The 23,279-nt window shown below is 39.0% G+C and overlaps 1 protein-coding gene across 1 annotated transcript; it reads left to right on the top strand.

Annotated features, from left to right (window-relative positions):
• Positions 1-4,132: 4,132 nt before the first annotated feature.
• Positions 4,133-18,657, top strand: LOC138910093 (uncharacterized). Its single transcript, XM_070201314.1, has 7 exons — positions 4,133-4,280; positions 6,203-6,416; positions 6,894-7,440; positions 7,597-8,043; positions 8,136-8,259; positions 17,151-17,377; positions 18,319-18,657. Exons 1-7 carry the CDS (start codon positions 4,133-4,135, stop codon positions 18,655-18,657), a joined length of 2,046 nt encoding a protein of 681 aa, XP_070057415.1.
• The last annotated feature ends 4,622 nt before the right edge of the window (positions 18,658-23,279 follow it).

Here is a 23,279-nt window from a genome sequence, read left to right as displayed (position 1 = left end):
TGAGGAGCTTTGTAGTCGGAATAATGCTTCCTGTGAGTTTAGCTTGTTCCAATACTCTCCATTGTATGATATTAGCTGAACTCCCTTGATCCACTAGAACACGTTTAATATTAAAATCTAGCATATTTAAAGAAATTACCAGTGCATCGTTGTGTGGTAGCAGCAATTAGTCTGCATCCTCTTCCGTAAAAGTGATATCGTCTTCCCAGAGCCTTTTACTATGCGTTATTGATACTTTCATCTTCTTTGCTGCTGAAACGGTGACCCCGTTAATCTCGTTCCCTCCGAAGATCATGTTGATTGTTTGATGCGGGGGATCTTCTCCTGCTTTCGAGGGTTCCGCATTTTCTCGGTTATAACCATAATTGTTCTTAACTCGGTCACTCAAGAAGTCTATGAGGTGACCATTCTTCAATAATATTGCCACTTCTTCCTGGAGGTGTCGACAGTCCCCTGTCCAGTGGCCATTCGTCCCGTGGTATTCACACCACAAGCTGGGATCCCTCTGGCTGGGATCAGATCTTATCGGTTTTGGAAACCGTGCTTCTTTGATGTTTCTCATGGCCTAACTCTACTATACTGATGTAAAAGTTATATTCCGATAACTTGGGGTAGGAAGGATCCCGCGATCCTAACGCTTGTTTATCCTGCATCGATCGATTCTTCCATCCGCGATCAGTCCTTCTATTGACGGCGAGCCTGTCTGCTATCCGGAAACCTCTGCTGCGGTCTTCGGTCCGTTCGTAGGGCAAAAATTGGCCCTTCAATTTTTCTCTGTTAATCTCTCGTCCTCTGGTCGATGATGGAAAACCAACCTGGTCATCTTTGATCCTTATTTTTAATTCATACCGATTGTGTTCATCCACCCAGGTCATTGCTTGAAATTCGATTAGGCTTTCCTTCAATTTCCGGGAAGCATCTGAACTCCTCAGAATCAATACCTTGGTGAATACTTCAGCCGTCCATTCATCCGGGACAGCCGGGATCAATATTCTCTCTTTCTAGAATCGGGTAACGAACTCCCGTAGTAACTTGGATTCTCCTTGCGCAATCCTGAATATGCCAGCCTTTCGGGCCTATACTTTTCTAGCCCCGGCATAAGACTTGATGAAAGAATCCACGAGCATTTCAAAGGAGTCTATGGAATGCTCGAGTAATAGTGAATACCACATCAAGGCCCCCCTCGTGAGGGTTTCTCCAAATTTCTTCAGCAACACATATTCAAATTTGTGAGGAGCTAAATCATTTCCCTTTATCGCTGTTGTGTAGGTGGTAATATACTCCTGGGGGTCCGAAGTTCCGTCATACTTTGGAATTTCAGGCATTTTGAACCGCTTCGGGATTAACTCTCGTGTCGCACTTGGCTTGTACGATAATTGAGTATACTTTTTCGAGTTCGGACCTTTCAGCACTGGTGGCATGCCCGGGATCTGGTCCATGCGGGCGTTTACTTCCCTCATGAACCGTAAAAGTTCATTCTTGAAAGGATCATTCTCGTTGTTGAGGCTGAATCCGTTTCCCCCTCCCTATCGGAGCCAATTTTACCCCTAAGAGTGTTGTTGTCGACCCTCGGCGTCGTTTGATTCATGGGAACCCTGGGAGGAATCGAATCACGTATGTTTGCATTATTTGAGGCTCTCAAAAACGCCTACTTCAATTCCATCATAACTTTATCCTGTCGCGTGAGATGACCTAGAATGATCATCTGTTGCTCTTGCAAGACCCTTACCGCGTCGACACCATGTTCCTCATCAGTATCATCGGGAGTGGTCTCCCAAGCATATCGAGGATATTGCCTGACATGCACCGGTGTAGCGCCATTCCCCTTATTATGGGTGTCATTGATTGAGTCCTCGAAATAAGGGTGATCCCCTCAAATCTCGGGGTTGTGCATGTCGTTAACAGTGTTATCTGCCATTTCTTATGATTTTTCCTAAGACAAAATAATCAAAACATGTTAGTGTAAAAGGCACGGATCAATTTAATTACACAACTGTCTAAGCCCCACGGTAAGCGCTAAACTGTTTACCCGTAAAACGGTACTGTTGAATTTATACGTGGTTTTTAGACAAGTAAATTAATTTGATCCAGAAATAATAAAATAATCGAAAAATTATACAATACTTAGACTTAGAATATAGATGAAACAACATAAATAACAATTCCGAAAACAGAATTTCCGAGCGCAACAACAGCGAAATCAAAAGAATCAGAAAACAAGATTGTATTGAGCTTTGTATAGAATGTAGTGTCAGTTTTCCAGAAAATTTCTCTCCTTACAATGATAATTGTGCTCACTATTTATAGCTATAAAGGAGGTCCTAGGATCGTGCCCTTCTTTAATGTCAATTATGAGTGACATTGATGCAAATGTAACGGTGTACATAAATGCCAAATTCCCTGTAACGGGTAATTGCTCCTAATGCCATGAAATATTCTCTCTTAAATACTACTGGGCGAAGAGTATTTATCACATCTTAATGATCGTTGTTCTTTCCGGTGACAAACGAAATAGTTGCCTTCGGTCTTTGGCCATCCCTCCGTCTTGGATTCCACGTGTCCCTTTTTTGGACGGCCACATGTCATAGCATATTTTACCCTATACATATACCATATGAATAATTTACTTTTTTTACATCTACACCTTCGTATATACTGATCGATAATAATTTACTCACACCAGTTGTTTATAGCAAATCAATAGAAATATGATATGTGTTTGCAGTTTGCACATTTACTTCTATTGCTTAACCATGGTTATTAACGCATATTTTACTTCATTAAACTACTTTACCATAATAAGTTGAATTGATTTGGTGTAAATATACTGATAGGATAAGTATTTACTGATCTGATACTCCATTGTACGGAAATCGTAGGAAGAGGAAATAAGATGATTGGGAGTAGAGATGGCAAACTCGTATTTGGTCATGTGTTCAGCAAAGATTAAAAAAAGAAATAAGAAAAAATAAAAAATCTTTCCTTTTTAGTTAGTAAGAAGAGAAATATGGCACACGTTCTACACTTAGAAACTCTTTTATCTTAAAATCTTAATTTTATCCTTCATGATATGGTGTTATAAAAAGGATATGACATTCGAAGAAGGTAAGCAGACTCCATTTCCATGAGAAATAATAATCAAACCAACCCAATCGGCCAAATAATCTGGGAAATTTTATCGGCCACAAAAGCAAAGACGAACGACCACGATCCCCGTTGTATGGGGTAAAATTGATGAACGACAGGTGGATGCTCGACAAGTTGACAGGTGAAAATAGCTAGCACCATTTACAAACATGTGACCGGTGTTGAATAGGTTTCGAAGGTATTGGAACCAAGGATGAAGATCTGAAAGGAAGATACCTGTTGGAAATAACAGCATTCAATGAGCATCCATTAAAAAATATTTACATTAATACCCGACCGTTATGCAGCCATCAAGAAGGTTTTATTCATATTAAAGAAGAGCTTGACTTGGGGAACTTGTCTCCCTGAATTGAGATATAAATAGAAGAATTTGTATTCATTGTTAGATACGAAACATCTATATGCAAAAAAGGCAAAACCTGCTCTTATTCTATTAACAATATTCTCTCTTTCTGTCTACATATTGCTCTTGTTATTGCTTCCGGGGAAGCTCATCCCACAGCCAGACTTGTATTTTCTTCAAGTTTGTTTAATCAATTTATTTCTGTTTTTAGCTATTTTATAATCTTGGATCAAATTAATTCACGCATCTATAAACCACATTACAAATTCATTTGTATTATTTTACAGTGCCCACCATTGGGTATAGACAATTGTGTTATTATTTTGATCCTTTTATATGTTATTAACGCATTTTGATGCATTTCTTTAGTCAAAGTAAAATGAGATATGGTAGCTAACGATGTTAACAACTCTTTCAATGTTGGAACAAATAACAAGCGTGAGGATATGTTCCAGTGTGATGATTCAACTAGTGAAATTCACAACAAAGGAAATGAGACAACTCTAGTTCGCCAAGAATAGAATCCTCGGCATGTGAGAAGTCCAACTACTGATGATATGGACGACAAACCTGTTATTGAAACACTAAAAGTTCTAAGAGCGCAACAAAGGAAACCATCTCTCAAGTCAAGACTAGATAATGATGGAGCTCCAGCAAGCACCTTCATTTGTCTACAATAATTCAAATGGAGGAGTTAGAACCCCTCCTAGTGTGCCTACAAATCAAACAACGCAAGGAACTAGTAAGGTCGCTTCGAGGGAGGAGTTTGATTTTAATGAAAATCAAGCAGGTGGTGCAGTTAGTGGAACGTCAATAACGCAAAAGATCCCTTTAGAATCGAGCTCATAAGATTCATGAAGGAAATGAATATCGAATGGATCAAAATGCTAAAGAATTTCACGCTCGGATGGATTAGATCTCGGGAGCACTACTGATATTGAAGGGGATGTATTCGAAGAAGTATACACAGTTAACAAAGTGCGGCCCCGGAGTTGATCCCGAAAAAGATTCAAGATGCCCGATATTCCAAAGTATGATGGAACTTCAGATCCACAAGAGCATATCACAACTTATATAACAGTTGTAAAGGAAAAAGATTTGGCACCACATGATATCAAATTTGTCCTGCTGAAGAAATTCGGCGAAACTCTAAGGAAGGAAGCTCTAACATGGTATTCTCTTTTACCTGAGCACTCGATTGACTCTTTTGAAATGCTTGCCGATTCCTTTATTAAAGTTCATGCTAGGGAGAGGAAAGACCAAGATAGGAAAGTAGATATATTCAAAATTGCTTAAGGAGAATCTGAATTATTACGGGAGTTCATAATCTGATTTCAAAAGGAGAGGATGATGTTGTCGGCAGTATAAGATGAGTGGGCAGCTGAAGCATTCACTAAAGGCCTCAATCCATTATGTTTTGATGCCTCCAAAAAATTGAAGGAAAGCTTGTTGTAGTTTCTGGAAACTATATGGGCAGATGTCCATAATCGTTATGAATCAAAAATCAGAATTGAAGATGATCAACTGAGCTTTTCCGTGTCATCCAAGGTTCGCAATCGCGATCGGAATCAGGAGAAGTTTAGAAGTGATTTTGATGCAGATCGAAGGTCTTCTAGGAATCATTTTCCAGCCATATGAAAGAGCTAAAAGGAGAGGAATTAAAGGTTTGTAGTTTTTGAAAATGTTTGATAGAAGGACGGAACATGGTCAGAGTAGCAGAGCTTGCAGGAGAAAGAACCATCGGGGTACAAAGATTCAACATATCCCCGGTTGTCAGATTATAATTTTTATATTGGTTTGGTAGAACTGGTTTCAGCTATGAGAAACATCAAGGAGACAAGATTTCCGAAACCAATTCGGTCAGATCCTAGTCAAAGAAATCCCAATCTATGGTGTGAAATTTAAGGAACACATAGCCACAAGACTGGGGACTACCGACATCTACGTGAAGAGATTGCAACGTTATTGAAGAATGGTCATCTTCGAGAATTTCTGAGTGCCCGGGCCAAGATCAATTATGGGATAAATCAAGATGCTACAGAACCAGCCAAACCGGTCGCAGGATCACCCCATTTTAACAATAAACATGATTTTTGGTGGAGTTGATGTAAATGGAATGACGTTTTCAGTAGCAAAGAAGACAAAGATATCAGTAACTCATGGCGAGAGAATCCGAGAAGCAATTGAAGATGATGGAATTACTTCATAGATGAAGACGCTGATGACCTTACTTTACCACACAACGACGCTCTGGTAATATCACTTAACATTTTAGATTTTAAATTTCAATTTATGTTGGTTGATCCAGGTAGTTCAACCAATATCTTTCAGTCGAGAGTTCTGGAACAAGCAAAGTTAAGTAGAAATATAGTTAATAAAGCTTATGGTCGGGTTCAACCTAAAAAGTGTAGCAACTTGAGGGGAGATTTTACTTCCCACACATGCCGAAGGCATAACGAAGACCACTTTGTTCGAGGTGGTGGATGGCGATATGGGATACAACGTGATCCTTAATAGGCCATGGATTCATGAGATGAGGGTTGTTCCATCGACTTATCATTGGCTGCTGAAGTTCCCTACACCAGATAGGATCAAGAAGATTTAAGGTGATCAACCTGCCGCGAGGGAAATAAATAGTCACTTTATCCAGCAGTAAGGCAGAGGGAATAAGCAAATAGAAATTAAAGGAACTGATATTTGCTGCCCTTCCAGATCTGGTAGATGGTGTTGGAGAAGAGGAGACATCAGATTATTATCAGGTGTCGGATGAAATAGATGCTACAAAGTTTATCGCAGAGGAACTGGAACAAATCGCTTTATTCGCGGAGTTCCCGGATAAAAAGGTTTACCTGGGAACGGGATTAAGCCCCGTTCTTAGGCTTAAAATTATTGAGATCTTAAAAGCTAACTTTGATTGCTTTGCATGGTCTCATTCTGATATGACAGGTATTCCACTAGACATGGTTGTCCATAATTTAAGTTAAGACCCCAATTTTCCGCCAGTGAAGCATAAAAAAGACCAATAGTTGAGATCAGGAACATATTGAAGAAGAGGTAACCCAGTTATTAAATATAAGTTCAATTCATAAGGTGAACTATCCTGATTGGCTAGCTAACATAGTTGTTGTTCCTAAAAAGATTAATAAATTTAGAATATATATATAGATTATAAAGATTTAAATAAGGCATTCCCTAAAGATTCTTTAAATAAGGCATTCCCTAAAGATTCTTTCCCGTTGCCAAACATTGACCAAATGATCGATGCTATGGCTGGGCATGAATTGATAAGTTTTTTTTATGCGTATTCCGGGTATAATCAAATTAGGATGTACCCGTAGGATCAAGAACAAACCTCATTCATCACAAATTTTGGCACTTATTGCTACAATATGATGCCTTTCAGGCTAAAGAATGACGGAGCCACTTATCAGAGGCTCGTTAACAAGATGTTCAGACATCAAATTGGTAAATCTATAGAAGTTTATATTGATGATATGTTGGTTAAGTATCTTAGTGCAGGAAGTCATTTGACTCATTTACAAGAGACATTCGATATTTTGAGAAAATACAACATAAAGCTCAACCCAGAAAAATGCGCTTTTGGAGTTGGGTCCGGAACGTTTCTTGGCTTATTGGTTTCTCAAAGAAGAATTGAACTGAATCCCGACAAGATTAAGGCCATAGAGGACATCCATGACCAATCGACATGTCTAAAGGATGTGCAAAGATTGATCGGCAGGTTGGCGGCCCTTAGCAGATTCATATCAAGATCATCGAAAAAATGTCACTATTTCTTTTCAATTTTGAAAAAGAAGAATGATTTTATGTGGACTGCGGAATTCCAACAAGCAATGAAAGACCTAATAAGGTACTTCTCCAGTCCTCTTCTAATGTCCAAACAGAAGGAGGGTGAAGAATTGTTAATTTATTTAGCGGTTTCAAAAGTTGCGGTGAGTACATTCTTGGTTCGGGGGGATGAAGGTACGCAATTACCTATTTATTACATTAGTAAAATAATGTCGGTAGTGGAGACACGTTATTCGCACCTGGAAAAGTTGGCTCTAGCTCTCATAGTTGCCTCTCGATAACTTAGACCCTACTTTCAGTGTCACCCAATAACCATTGTGACGACTTTTCTCTTGAGGAACGTCCTTCATAAACCTGAATTATCGGGTCGATTGGCTAAATGGACGGTGGCAATTAGTGAATTTGATATGGAATACAAAACTCAAACAGCTACCAAGTCACAAGTTTTGGCCGACTTTATGGTTGATTTTAGTCCGAAAATGATGCCTCTAGCTGCTAAAGAAGCAGTTCTAGTATCGGGAATTATCTCCGGTGTATGGACCTTGTTTACGGATGGAGCCTCCAATGTAAAAGGGTCCGATCTCGGGATAGTACTAATCACTCCTTCGGGAAAGACCCTAAGACAGGCCATTAGAAGTGTTCCTTTGACGAACAATGAAGCCAAGTATGAGGCTTTGTTTGCAAGACTTGAATTAGCCCGAGGACTAGGCTCCGTGGTGATTGAGATAAAGTGTGACTCCCAGCTGGTAGTAAATTAGATATACGGAATCTTTGACACCAAAGAGGAGCGCATGCAACAATATTTGAATAAAGTTCTGCTTTTACTTTCCCGGTTCAGGGAATTGTCAGTAATTCACATCCCAAGGGAAGAGAACGTGGAGGCAGACATGTTGGCATTTTTATGGTCGTCCACGGAAATGAAAGGAGCCGACTCCGGTGCAGTTGTTCAGCTGTTGCACTCAGTATTTGGATGTGGATGAGTATTGCGAAATTAACTCAACCAACGTAATCTGGATTGGAGAAATGAGTTTATAGAATATTTAAGGCATGGAAAATTGCCTAAAGATCCTAAAGCGTCCCTGGCGCTACGAACTAAAGTTGCTCGTTATTCCCTTGTTGATGATCAACTATAGTGAAGATATTTTCAAGGACCATTGGCTCGATGTTTAGGAACATCAGAGGCTGTTTATGTGATGAGAGAAATTCATGAAAGGGTTTGTGGAAATCATTTCGGTATAGACTTGTTGGTTCTTAAATTGATAAGGGCTGGTTACTATTGGCCTCAGATGGAACATGACACGAAGGCATTTGTACAAAAATATGATAAGTGTTAGCGTCATGCACAATTAGTGCGTCGGCCTGCAGAGCTTCTGCATTTGGTGGTGTCACCGTGGCCTTTCATGAAATATGGGATGGACATAGTTGGTCCTTTATCTCAAGGGCCCGACAGGTAAAATTTCTTTTAGTTTTAACTGACTATTTCACTAAATGGGTTAAAGCAGTGCTTACAAAAATATTGGAGAGAGAGAAGTGATTGATTTCATTTGGGATCATATCATTTGTCGGTTTGGAGTACCAAAAGAAATTACTTTTAATAATGGGCCACAATTTATAAGTTCCTAAGTAACAACGTTTCTGGAAGGATTGTGTAACGACCCGACCGGTCATTTTGAGCTCTAGCACATCGTTCGGTGGTTTGAGGCCATGAGCAGCTTCACTTCAGGTATTATGACTTGTACGTGTGGTCGGAATTGAGTTTCGGGAAATTCAGAGTCGATTTGGCAAGAAAATTCTAAATTCGGAAGCTTTAAGTTGGAGGAATTGACTAATATTTGAATTTTGCGTAAACAACCTCGGAATCAGGATTTGAAGTTCCAACAGGATCGTATGATGATTTTGGACTTGGGCGTATGTCCGGATCGGGTTTTGGATGACCCGAGAGTGTTTCGTCGCCTATTGTGGAAAGTTGGCATTTTGGAAGGATTTCATAAATTTGGGTTGAAGTGAATTTCAATTTTATCGATGTCCTTTTGGAATTCCAAGCCTGGGAATAGCTCTGTATGGTGATTCTGAACTTAGGGGCGCATCTGGAAGTGGATTTGGAGGTCCGTAGGTCATTTCAGCGTCAATTGGCGAAAGTTGGAATTTTTGATGATTTTGAGAAGTTTGACTGGGAGTGGACTTTTTGATATCGGGGTCGGATTACCATTCCAAAAGTTGGAGTAGGTCTGTACTGTCAAATGTGACTTGTGTGCAAAATTTGAGTTCAATCAGACGTGATTTGATAGGTTTCGGCATCGAATGTAGAAGTTTGAAGTTCTAAAGTTCATTAAGATCGAATTGGGGCGTGACTCGTGATTTCGACGTTGTTTGACTTGATTTAAGGCCTTGAGCTAGTTCGTGTCATATTTTGGGACAGGCTGATGTGATTGGACAGGGTCCAGGGGGCGTCGGGTGTGTTCCGGGGTGGTTTCGGATCAAATGTTGGATGAAAAAGTTGTTGCTAGTTCTGCTGGTTTTGGGGTCTGGGCTGCAGGTTTCGCAAATGCGAGGTTTTGCAAACTCGCATTTGCGAGGATGGAGTTCGCATTTGCGAGGGTGGGAAATTTCTAAAGGATTCGCATTTGCGAACATTTTATCGCTTTTGCGAATCTGCCTTCTTCGCATTTGCGAAGATTTTTGTCGCAAATGCGACCTTGGTAGGGGTGGCTCTCCTTCGCATTTGCGATATTTTTATCGCAATTTCGACCATCGCATTTGCGAACCAGATATCGCAAATGCGACGTCTGCGACTGGAGCAAGGGCTTTTATTTCGGTGACTTAGCTCATTTCCCACTTGGACTTAGGCATTTTTGAGAGCATCTTGAGAGAGGTTCAATCAACATCAAAGACGTAAGTGACTCCAGTGTATTTTGAGTTAAATACTTGGATTATAGATAGATTTTAACATGAAAATTCATGAAAATTTGTAGAAATTTGGGGTTTTGGTGGAAAACCTAGAAATTGGTATTTTTGGTTTTCGACAACGAATTAGGGCATGAAATTGAGAATAATCTATATATTTGAGTTTGTGAGGCTATGGGTAATGTTTATCTTCAAAAATATTCGGAATCCAGGCATGTGGGACCAATGGTGATTTTTATCGACTTTTCGAGCGGAGTTGGGAATTGTTGTAAATTGGATTATAATGAGTATTAGAGAATATATTTACGGATTTGCACATTTATTGACTAGTTTTGGAGCGATGGACATCGGATTGAGTTGTTGGAAAGGCTTTGGAACCGGTTATAGAATTTCGGAGCGAGGTAAGTCTCTTTTCTAACCTTTTAAGAGGGAATTAACCCCTTAGGCGAATTGAATTAAAATGTGCTTCTATTTGTGGGGGCTACGTACGCACGAGGTGACGAGAGTCCGTATGTAGTTACTAATTATTCTATTGTTCGGGTAGTCTAGAACCCAAACCATGCTATACTTACAATGTTGTACCCTACTTGTTAATTTAATTGCTTAAATCATATTGAAACTTGATAAAGAAATTTAAAAAGGTTAATTTGACCGTTAATGAGAATTTGGTATTCCCTTGAATAATTGCCCCTTACTAAATTTTGAATTGGTTGTTGTAAATGTATTTTCTCTTTTGTGGAGCGGGTCGAACGCCTTGGTAGCAGATAGATGTATCTATGATTCGTGTCATTCGACCCTCGTCAGTGCACAATTTAAATATTATGTTGGATCAGGCTGTACGACCTCGGCATAATTTGCGCATGATAAATCTTTGGAACCAATTATAATTGATGTTGCTTCTTTGGCTTGAGATATAAATTGTTAAAGGACGAGAATAAATTTGGAACAATTTCCTATTAATAAAAGTATTGTCCACTCACTTCTTGTTATTGAGTTTACAACTGTTTCATACAATTCATGCTTAAGTATAATATCAGTATTTATTGTTAGCCCATAGTAAGTGTCGGAGTCGACCCATCGTCACTACTTCTTTGAGGTTAGACTAGATACTTACTGGGTACGCGTTGATTTACGTACTCATACTACACTTGCTGCATATTTTTGTGCAAGTACATATATGTCTAGTGGCCTTGTGAGCGCAAACGTGCGGTTATTGCGGGGACTTAGGTGAGCTGCATCCCATGTTACGATCCGGATCCAGCAGAATCTCCTTCAAAGTTATTTATATATTCTTCCTATCCAATTTGTATTTCGGACAGATGCTATATTTTATTTTACTTCCTAGTTGATGCTCATGCACTTGTGACACCGGATTTTGGGCGTACTTATGGGTTGTTCAGTATGGTAGTTGTGGAGACATTTCCATTTACTTTGTAAATGTTATCTCCTATTATTTAATTGAAGGAAATTATAATTTCAATAATACTAAAATGAGTAATTAAATTAATCAATTATTGTTGGCTGGCCTGACAGCGGTGTTAGGCGCCATCACGACCTCTGATGCAATTTGGGTTGTGATAACTTGGTATCAGAGTACTAGGTTCACTTAGGTCTCACGAGTCATGAGCAAGTCTAGTAGAGTCTTGTGGATCGGTCCAGAGACATCTGTACTTATCTTCAAGAGGCTACAGAGCTGTTAGGAGCACTTCCTTTTTTTGATTCCTCATCATGCGATTTGATTCTTTTGAGACTTATTCCTTTGTTTCTTTCCAATTCAATCTTATGTGACGTGAAGTGCTTGTTATCAATTGGGAATTGAGGAATTTTAATAGCACTACAGATGCAGTGCAAGATGTTTCTCCCTACATATTCGATTGGGCTAATGTCGTCGCCTTGCGAAAGGATATTTTTTTGTTCCAGCTCAGTATCGGTATTTTCTATGGTTTCGAGACTATGCACGGGTTGCTACTATATCTATGAGTTATTATAGCACAACATTGATGTAATGGTAGGATACTTATCTATGTGTCGAGGCAGCGAATGATTTGAAAGGAGGTTTTTCTAGATGCATGATTCAGAGGTTCAGTGCTTTATTTCCAACAGAGGAGAGGCAATCGGACTAAGAATGGTTAGGTTTGGGTGGATGGGGTAACGAGACTTGGTATTTTTTAGCGTGGTGGAATCTTCATCCGTGATATGGTGTCGTCGTCCTTGATTGAATGTGTTAAGCTCGCCGGTGTTATGGCCATCTTCAAAATCGCCTTTGGGGCAGAGTATTGTGAATGGTACAGGGGAAGCGACTGTCAGAGGTCGCACTGTGTTGTGGTTCCGGATCGAGTCGGTGATCTTAATGTTGTTGGCTCAAGGAAGATGATATTCGGGGAGGTTTAGAGTTGGAGGCGATCTGTTGGTTCAGGTGCTACAAAGATGAATTTTTATTTAAGGCAACAACTGGACAGCGAAGGATGAGGAAGGATATGTGGGAGGCGTCTTGCGGTGGTTAAACTTCTAGAAGGCCAAGTGTAAGAAAACAAAAGTCGAGTAGTTGCTTAAAGGAGAGGGTTTGACCAAAGTGGGAGAGTGGTCGGGTAGCATATGGGTTCAGTGATAGGATAGCTACACGCGTTGGGGAAAGTTTAGAGTGATTTGGAACTCATGTGGACAGTGACTAAGTCTACGAACATAATTTGGAATATGGGCTGCTATACGGAGAAAGGTTGGATACGACGGAAAAGAGTTGCTTGATATGAAGAAGGATACAACATGACTTTGTATTAGAATGTATCGTCGCACCTTTAGTTGATGTCCATGAGGAGTGAACGGACTTGTACATCTGGTGAATGAGCACGGGCTCAGGATGGTTTATTGGTTTCGTGGTAATTGTTCTCGGTGCATCATTGTTGGAAGATGTCACCATGGAATTTCCACAGGTGGGTTATTTCTGGTGAGCAGGTTAACGGTTGCGTGACGAAGCTTCTGCGAAGAATTCTACTGGCTACCCGGTAAGAGGTCGAACATGTGAATGTGGCTAGGGAATTCTGAGCGTTCATGAAATAGTTAATCGGAAAATTTCGAGGAATTTGCTGGGTCAATTGTGCGAGGTCATGTCAGTAAGGAAGAAGGAATCTTGATAGGTTCCAGGGTTATGTAATGGTAGCTTCAAGCTAAGTGGGAGAGCCCCACCGCCTATGATTGGATTGCATAGTTGTCTACTTGTGAGGTTTCTGGTTATCAACATATTGATGGGTTATTACGACTAAAGAAAGAGAATATTAGTGGTGATTTAAGCAAAGGATTTGAGGAATGTGTGCTACAATTGGCCTTATCGATTCATGTTCAGGCTTTGGGAAGACTCAGGATTTATGCTTCGTGTAGATGTGATGTATAAGAAAGGTGATTCAGCCGGGTGTTTCTTTGAGAGGGTGTTCATGTGCTACCAGAGCCTTGGAGTTTGATCATATTTGGGAACAAGTCAGAGTGGGTGACTCTCAACAACGGTCCTAGTGGATTCAAAAAAAATAAATTAAAGTGGCGGTGCTTAAGGATTTCGATTCCGTAGTATGGTTAAGTATTCAGCATTGCTGCGGATTACAAAAAGGGTCTTGGAGAGTGTTCTATGTTATCATCGGTCTGCGGTGTAGCACGGAGGAATGGGAGAAAATAACTTCTGATTCATAAAGGAAATATCAGAATGGGTGTACCAGTTGAAGATGCGAATGTGCGCACAAGGAGGGTATGAGATGGTTTGTGGGTTTTGAGACAGCGTGGTCTCGTGAAATAGGGTCCTTTTGGATGAGTGCAAATTGGGTTCGTCATGTTTTGAATGGAGCTGTTATTATTCCTAAGGCAAGTCCGGAGTAAATTAGAAGAAGTCAGATCGATTAACAATGGTTGAATTGGCAAGGTGGTGGCAACGATCAGTTCCTTTAGCGTGTTATGTTATGCACGTGATTTGTGGCGGTACATGCGAGGCTTGATGGCCACCGTAATTAATTTTATTTGGAGGCATTCGAGTATTATGGACTGTTATGTATAGATGGATCCCAGAAGAGTTATGGCATTTTAGACCACTACTAGAGGATTGTAACTTCTGCAGTTATGTGAATTCGGTCGCGTGTTGCTATGGTTCTCCTGAAATAAGTTAAATGAAAGGTTCATATATGATGAAGTGTGTATCCTACTAGTCGTTCAGGAGTTATGATGAAATTCTTATACTCTCACGTATTGGCATGTTAGGTGCAGTGAGCATCTTGGGAATTTAAAGTTGAGGATCAAGGTTGCAGTTTGGTGTCGACAAGAATGTCATGAGCTCGGATGAGCAGGAAAGAATTCAGATAGTTAGAATCAGTTGGTATTATCTTTAGCGTCACCTTAGATCGGTGTCATGTGTAAGAGGCTTTATGTACTGATTTGCAAATCCTTGATTCGCTTTACGACATTAGTATGGCCGGTGGTATGGATGTGCAAACTTGTTACCTGGTGCGGAAGACCGTGGGAGCTTTTCCCACGAGAGGATTGTATAAGTGTGACATGTAGTCACTTGATTGATTAAAGATTGGAACCAAGTATGGAGATTGTGGCACTATCGCTAATGTGAGAATTTGGGCCTGAAGGGCACTCTGTTCAATTGGTTGTGAATTATGGAAATTTGTTCCGGATTTGACGACTATTCTTGGGGGTGGATCCTTTAAAGGTTATTAGGTTAGTACAGTACGATCCGAATCGGCTTGAGGTCCGTGAATGGATCTAAATGTGAGTGTGTACTCTATATCGGGCCGGATTTGTTCATTTCAGCATAGCGCTGCTTGTGGAAGAGTCTTTGGGCCTGAGATGTTATTTTTGTCGTTAGCTATTTAGTGTAATCTCTATCGTGCCATGTGAGTTGTGAGGCGGTTTGATTATTCGCACTTGTATTGAGATCCCATGTAGCTTGTGGTGTTGTGAGAGTAGGATGGCTCTCAAGATGCAAGTCATTTATTGCACCTTAGTTGTGCTTGAGTTTCATAACGTATGGCGCTATCCATCTCCCCAGGATTTGTATTATGCACTTTGCATGCTTGTGGTTGATATTCGGGTATTTCGTAGGTATAAACATTTCTGGCTTGATGGGTATTTCCCTATTTATTATTATGTGTGGATCGGGTGGCACACCGCCACAGATATGTTGTTTGGATCGGGTGGCACGCCGCCACGGGTATTATGGTTGGATCGGGTTGCACGCCACAACGGTATCATATGTGGATCGGGTTGCACGTCACAACAGTGTGACATTGAGTACATTTTCCCATAGCTATTCTTGTGTGTTTTGTGTTTCATTTCTGAGGAAGGTTCATAACATCTTTTCGGTTATTAAATTAGTTATGTGGATTGAGTAGTTCATTCTAGAGTTCGTTTTCCTTATGTATCACATTTTAGTTTGTAGCTTGTTAGAACAATGTGGCATCATATGAGGCTTTTGTAGTATCTGAGGTGGCCTATTGCCTGAGCAACTTGTACTGGGTGAAATGATATTATTGAACCTTTTATCAGTGCGATCAGATTTATATAAGGCATATTAAAGAGTAAATATTGTTATTCAGTCCAGAATGAGGTAATGGTTCTTTTCGGGAAGAGAGACTCCATAAATTATGATTCGGCAGGTGGTTATGAGTTCTACAAATCTTCTTTGCCTTGGCTGTATTGCGGGAGTTAAAGCAAGGCTTAATTGGTGGAAATTTTAGCTGTTGTGCTTTGGAAAGATTGCCTTGGGCAAATGAGTTACGCGGTGCATGGTAAGAATTCAGTAAGGGTATACAATCGTGTTTGGTGCAGTGTGTAGTGATTGATATGGTGTTCGTATGTTAGAAACAGGCCTGATTGAGAATTCTGTATGTTGGAATTTGACTCTAAGGCTTACTTGACTAAATAAAGGGGTAGATTTTCAGATTTGCTCGAGCTAATGTGCTCAACTGTGTTGTGGTAACACAGGTAGGTGCACGAGGTGTTAAACGATGATTTCAGACAACTCCAGAACAGTTCTTAGCACGTTCGAGGACTAACATATGTTTAAGTGGGAGAGAATGTAATGACCAGACCATTTGTTTTGAGCTCTAGCGCATCGTTCGGCGGTTTGAGGCCATGGGCAGCTTCACTTCAGGTATTATGACTTGTACGTGTGGTCGGAAATGAGTTTCGGGAAGTTCGGAGTCGATTTGGAAAGAAAATTCTAAATTCGGAAGCTTTAAGTTGGAGTAATTGACTAATATTTGACTTTTGAGTAAACGACCTCGGAATCGGGATTTAAAGATTCCAATAGATTTGTATGATGATTTTGGACTTGGGCGTATGTCCGGATCGAGTTTTGGATGACCTGGGAGCGTTTGGGCGCTTATTTTGGAAAGTTGGCATTTTGGAAGGATTTTATAAATTTGGGTTGAAGTGAATTTCAATGTTATCGATGTCCCTTTGAGATTCTGAGCTTGGGAATAGCTCCGTATGGTGATTCTGGACTTAGGGGCGCGTCCGAAAGTGGATTTGGAGGTCCATAGGTTATTTCGACGTCAATTGATGAAAGTTGGAAATTTGGATAATTTTGAGAAGTTTGACTGGGAGTGGAGTTTTTGATATCGGGGTCGGATTCCGATTTCGGAAGTTAGAGTGGGTCTGTAGTGTCCAATGTGACTTGTGTGCAAAATTTCTGGTCAATCGGACGTGATTTGATAGGTTTCAACATCGAATGTAGAAGTTTGAAGTTCTAAAGTTCATTAAGATCGAATTGGCGTGTGACTCATGATTTCGACGTTGTTTGACGTGATTTGAGGCCTCGAGCTAGTTCGTGTCATGTTTTGGGACAGGTTGATGTGATTGGACGGGGTCTCGGGGGCGTCAGTTGTGTTCCGGGTGGTTTCAGATCAATTTTTTGATGAAAAGGTTATTGCTGGTTCTACTGGTTTTTGGGTCTGGGCTGCAGGTTTCGCAAATGCAAGGTTTTCATCGCATTTACGAACTCGCATTTGCGAGGATGGAGTTTGCATTTGCGAGGGTGGGAAATTTCTGAGGGGTTCGCATTTGCGAACATTTTATCGCTTTTGCGAATCTGCTCTCTTCGCATTTGCGAAGATATTGGTCGCAAATGCGACCTTGGCAGGGGTGGCTCTCCTTCGCATTTACGATGCTTTATTCGCAATTGCGACCATCGTATTTGCGAACTAGATGTCGCATATGCGACGTCTGCGACTGGAGCAAGGGCTTTTATTCCGGGACTTAGCTCATTTCCCTCATTTCCCACTTGGAATTTGGCGATTTTTGAGAGCATCTTGAGAGGGGTTCCATCAACATCAAAGAGGTAAGTGACTCCCGTTTATTTTGAGTTAAATACTTGGATTATACATAGATTTTAAGATGGAAATTCATGAAAAATTGTAGAAATTTGGGGTTTTGGTGGAAAACCTAGAAATGGTATTTTGGATTTCGACCACGAATTTGGGCATGAAATTGATAATAATCTATATATTTGAGTTTGTGAGGCTATGGGTAATGTTTATCTTCAAAAAATTTCGGAATCTAGGCACGTGGGATCGAGGGTGATTTTTATCGACTTTTCGAGCGGAGTTGGGTATTGTTGTAAATTGGATTATAATGAGTATTAGAGAATGTATTTACATATTTGCACATTTATTGACTAGTTTTGGAGTGATGGACATCGGTTTGAGTTGTTTGAAAGGCTTTGGAACCGGTTATGGAATTTCGGAGCGAGGTAAGTCTCTTTTCTAACCTTGTAAGAGGGAATTAACCCCATAGGCGAATTGAATTAAAATGTGCTTGTATTTGTGGGGGCTACGTACGCACGAGATGACAGCGGTGTTAGGCGCCATCACAACCTCTAATAGAATTTGGGTCGTGATAGATTGAAGATCAAAGGATCACATCTTTTCCATATCATCCGAGTAATAACGGACAAGCAGAGTCAATCAACAAGATGTTAATTCAAAACCTCAAAAAGAATTTGGATGTAAAAGGTAATTGACCAGAAGAGTTACCGGGAGTGTATGGGCATATCGAATAACGGTGAAGTCAAGAACGGGAGAAACACCCTCTTTTCCCTTATGTAAGGCGCTGAAGCTTTGATTCCGGTGTAGATTGGGGAACCGGCCATAAGGTACTCTCGGGCAAACGAGGAGGCGAAGAATGAAGCAATGCTGATTAAGTTGAATTTGCTTGAAGAACATCGGAATTTAGCATATGTGAGGATGATGGCACAAAAGCAAAGGATGAAAAGATATTATAACCGCAGAGCTAATCTTCGTCATTTCAATGTCAGAGATTTGATTTTGCGGAAAGTGACTCAAAGTACCCGAGAGGTTAATGCTGGAAAGCTAGGACCAACGTGGGAAGGACCTTACCAAATTTCAGTTATCACCAGTAAAGATTCATATAAGTTGGAAAATCAAGATGGAGTAGAATTACCAAGCAATTAGAATGTGACTCGCCTTAAAAGGTATTATTACTAAAGATCGTTGTTGATACTGAAAGTATGTGTTGCACTCGTTTTTCCTACGTCTAGTTTTTGGCCCAATTGTATTTTTTGGCAAGGTTTTTATTGAGGCAACAACATAAATCATACTACGAAGAAGGATCATTGACGATATCAAGAACTTTTGTGTTCTATTTATCATACATAGCATCCCAACACTAGGGGAGAAACTATTATATATCATAGCACTAAAAGTGTCATGAAGGAGACTGTTATAATCGAAAGTTATATCTTATCGGGATCGGGGACTGCATAGTATAAGTTAGCCACATATATTGGTAGCTTTATTTACATAAGCGAAGTTTTGCTCATGTAAATATTCTTTTAATGCAAGGAATAAATTCCTTTTATTTTTATCTTAATTCTTGTCCAAGTGATATGTTAAAATCTTTTTCATTAGAAAGTTAGTTAAACTTAAAATGTTTGTACCGGAATAAATGGGAGACGTCCTCTTCAAGAGCACCATAAATATAAGTGACCTCTCTTATGAAACCCTCATAGTTAAAAGGTAAACACCGGAAGTATGAATGCTCGGGATTAAAGTTATCATATGTAAAAGAAATTTGAACTTTATCAAATAAAAAAATGTTTTGCATAGAAATTAAGCAAAAAATGTCTTTTATTTCTTAAAATGTCAAGCTCAATAGAAGTTTCGAATATATATATATATATATATATATATATATATATATATATAGCGGAGTCCGGAGGAAGTGAAGCCTCTGCTACATCTTTAAAAGATGAAGGTTGTTCCGCATCCGGTTCAGTAACTTCATCCTTGTCTCTATCTTCTTCTTCAACTTCCTCTTCGATTCCCGAGGTCTCAAAACTTGTGCTTGAGGAGCTTGAATGTCAAGCCCCAAATCCACGTGACCGGTATCCTGCACACTATCCAATCCGAGCGAACTAACCCATATGATGCACCCAAACCATATGCATGAAAATCTATTTAACTGCGGAAGCTCTTTGAAAAACATATATATTTTTAAGTTAAACAATGAAAAGTTTCCAAATTCAGAATTATACATGAAGTCTTTAATAATAATAACAATGAGACTAAGTAAAATAAATATATTTTCATGTATATCGTGTACAACCCCATTACTATAACTTTTCACGACTATCTATGGAGCCTCGATACCAAAGGATATAACTAAACACTTGGGTTAATGTCCGACTAATATAAATTAAGAAAATAACTTGATAGCTATCACGAAATAGGTGTGGTGCCTCACCATATACCTCAGGAAGAGAGTCATCCTAGTCATGTCCACATGCAATATATCATACCTCATCCTGGAACATGTAAAGTAAGTGGGGCCCTAGAGGGGGCCCCTAAGGGTTGAGTACACCACAACGATACTCAATAAGTATCATAGACTCTCTCTAACTCAAATTCCTGGGACAAGATTCTACAAAAACTATGCAACAATTATTTGATATAAAGTGATAAATACTTATATAAATCATGCTCTTTATCATTTCAAATGAAAAGACAAGTGAAGTATAAACCATGATATAGATTCTTAGAACATTTATATCAATCCAAGATTTTGAATAAAAATCATACAAAACCATTTCAATTTCATTAAGTCATTGAAATCACTTTTGGCTCCTTAGGCCTAAACATAAGAAATTCTTCTTTATCTTTCACCGGGAGTACTATACCGATACCAACATAATAAACAACCACTAGGTGACCGTCCTAGAAATAAGTATTTGACCCTACTTGTCTGGACGGCTTCCCGTAATGCCGTACGAGTCGACTTAACCTCATTACTTTAAGTAGTGATCATTTGCTCTCTCAATGGGTGACTTCATCCCAAAACCTCGGCTTAGCCTTGGAATGCGTCCCTACACCGACACGTGTAGTTTGATGGTAACGAACTTAATATTCGAACGAATCTCGATCATCTCCACTAGTAACTCCCAAAATATTTGAATATCAAAAATAGATTCATACCATAATTGCCTCAAATGATCTATTTTTATCAAATCATAATTTTCATAGCCAATTCAAACCATTTGAACAAAATCAAATGAATAACCTTTTTCATGTTAAAGCCTTTAGCAATTAACATCAATCTAAAGATACAACAAGTGCTTCCTTTGTTGAAATTTCAAAAGACAAACTTTTTTTCATGAAAACATATATTTAGCACTCAAGCATTTTATACTCTTATCAACAAATAAGTTTTAATAAAAGTTATAACATTTTCCTTAAGTGTCATCTTGAATATAAGTTTTAAAAAATAAGATTTTTATCATCACATGACACTTCAAAATCAACAAACTTAGAAACATATGGTGACATCCTTCCCGCTTGTCCCCACAAGTATGGATGCACATTAATAAGTAATATCATTTATTAACAAATCATACCTTTAGGGAGATTCCCTCACGAAGAGTAAGTCATAATCAACTTATCTCAACCTTCAAGTTCCAAAAATACTACAATTCTCCAATTGATTAAAATTCTCAAATATCGCCCACAATTCAATATCTACCATTAGATATCCTAATTACATCAAAATAATACGAAAAGATTCAAAACTAACCATTTAGGCTTCACAATTCGGCAACAAGCCTTCAACCATCCCAAATTATCCAATAGGTTCACCCATTAGCCTATTCAATTCTATTCTTATCATTTAATACTCATTTGGAGCCATTAATAATACTATGTTATTATCCAACATCATCAAATCACTATTCATTGTCTTCTCCAACAAAACCCTAGGTTCAAGAACACCCATTTCAAGAACTAGTGTTGTATCTTATCCAATGGTGATTCTTGATTCAATTCGTTCCTCAATTAAGTTATCAAGTCTATAGGAATCATTAGAAACTCAAGACATATCTATTTATAACAATTCATCACTATTCATCTTCTTCTTTGCCCAAATATCATTTCCAAGACCCACCCTTAGGGTTCAGACAATATCCCGTTACAACTTCAAATAAAACTCATAAACATGCTACCCATACTTCAATATATCATATAAGTAAAGCTCAAGTGAAGAGATTACCTCTTGGTGAAAGAATCTCACTTTTCCTCTTTTTCGTGTCCTTGAAGATTCAATACATTTCCTATGGATTTTGATCCATGAATGATGTTAAAACTATCATTAAATGGTGTTATATAGCCACAAATACATCTTAAACACTTACATTTATGTGTATTGATGAGGGATGTTCTCCTCCTTCTCTCTAGAATCAAGACCTGGCTCAAAAATGAAATTTCATTCTCTCTCCTCCAAATGGCCATTTTTTAATAATTTTGATTACATGCGTAGCTACACCCTCCTCCAGCGTAGCTACGCTCACTTCTTCTTCAGCTCCCCTTCCTTTGACAAGTTTGCTGGAATCAGCTACGCTCAAGGTAGCGTAGCTACACAAAGCTCGCGTAGCTACATGGCTGCTGATTTACCTTTTAGTAAAAAGATCATAACTTCTTGTAGCAATAGCCAAGTGACAAGCAGTTTGAAGAATTCAAAACTAGACTCATAGACCTTTAATTTGACAGGTCGTACACCACATAAATCTTCATATATTGGGAGTTATACTCGTCCAAAGTTGGGTATTGTGCATAACGAGCGCAAAACCCAACACAAGATTAATGCTCACTAGCTAAAGATGTTATAGATTAATGATCGTCTCCACAGGGATTGGATTTAAACAATGCTCAAGTAATTTCTAGCTTAACGCTATTCAGGATGATCAAAACTTGATTTGTAATGGTTAACAACTACGATTAACTACTAGAGCAAAGCAATTGATGATTGACTGCAACAAATCAGAGATTAGCAAAGTCGGTTTCTTATCAATGTGAGGGACAAGGGTTTTGACGTGATAGGTGCAAGATTTTGATTCTGGATATGATACTATTATATTTCATTCTTGGGGTTCTATCGATTCTCACAAATTCAAAAGATGATTAGTTTATGCTTCCTATTCAGACTCCTCTCTCACTTAAATCTAAATCTTTCAAATAAACTAATGTAAAGTGCAGTGAAACTTGCAAGAATCTATTGGTAAGAATGGTCTGAGAGAAACTTCTCTCGAATATTTCTTAATCTTAATTTAAGAGGTACATCACAAAGCTCTTTCGATTACTTTAAAGAAGTACCAAATAAATCAATATATGCGTTGCAACAATATTCAATATTATGCTCATCTTCCGATTAAACAAGATAATGAATAAAATCACAACAAAGCTCTTCCAATAAATTCAAGCAATTAAGCAGTAATCAAATCCATAAACAATAACCAAGTCACCAAATCATGTCAAACCATAAGGTAAACTACTCCATAATTATGGGAAAGTCATCACAAAAAGAGTTAAATAATAATAAAGCATCAATCTAACTTTATAATCCAAACTCCCATATTGAATTGACAGAAAGATAATGAAATCTTGTGTCTTGTAGCCTCCAATGCTCTCCCAAAACTTGCAAGGTCAAAAATCCTTTAAAAAATATCTTTTGGTGTATTTATACTATGTAGAAGTGGCCCCGGGCGAAATTACCTTTTCCAAGCCGAAACAGGAACGTACTCTGAGAAATT

Source organism: Nicotiana tomentosiformis, chromosome 4 (genome assembly GCF_000390325.3).
Source record: "Nicotiana tomentosiformis chromosome 4, ASM39032v3, whole genome shotgun sequence".
Classification (NCBI taxonomy): Eukaryota; Viridiplantae; Streptophyta; class Magnoliopsida; order Solanales; family Solanaceae; genus Nicotiana; species Nicotiana tomentosiformis.
This window is presented reverse-complemented; position numbering and strand designations above follow the sequence as displayed.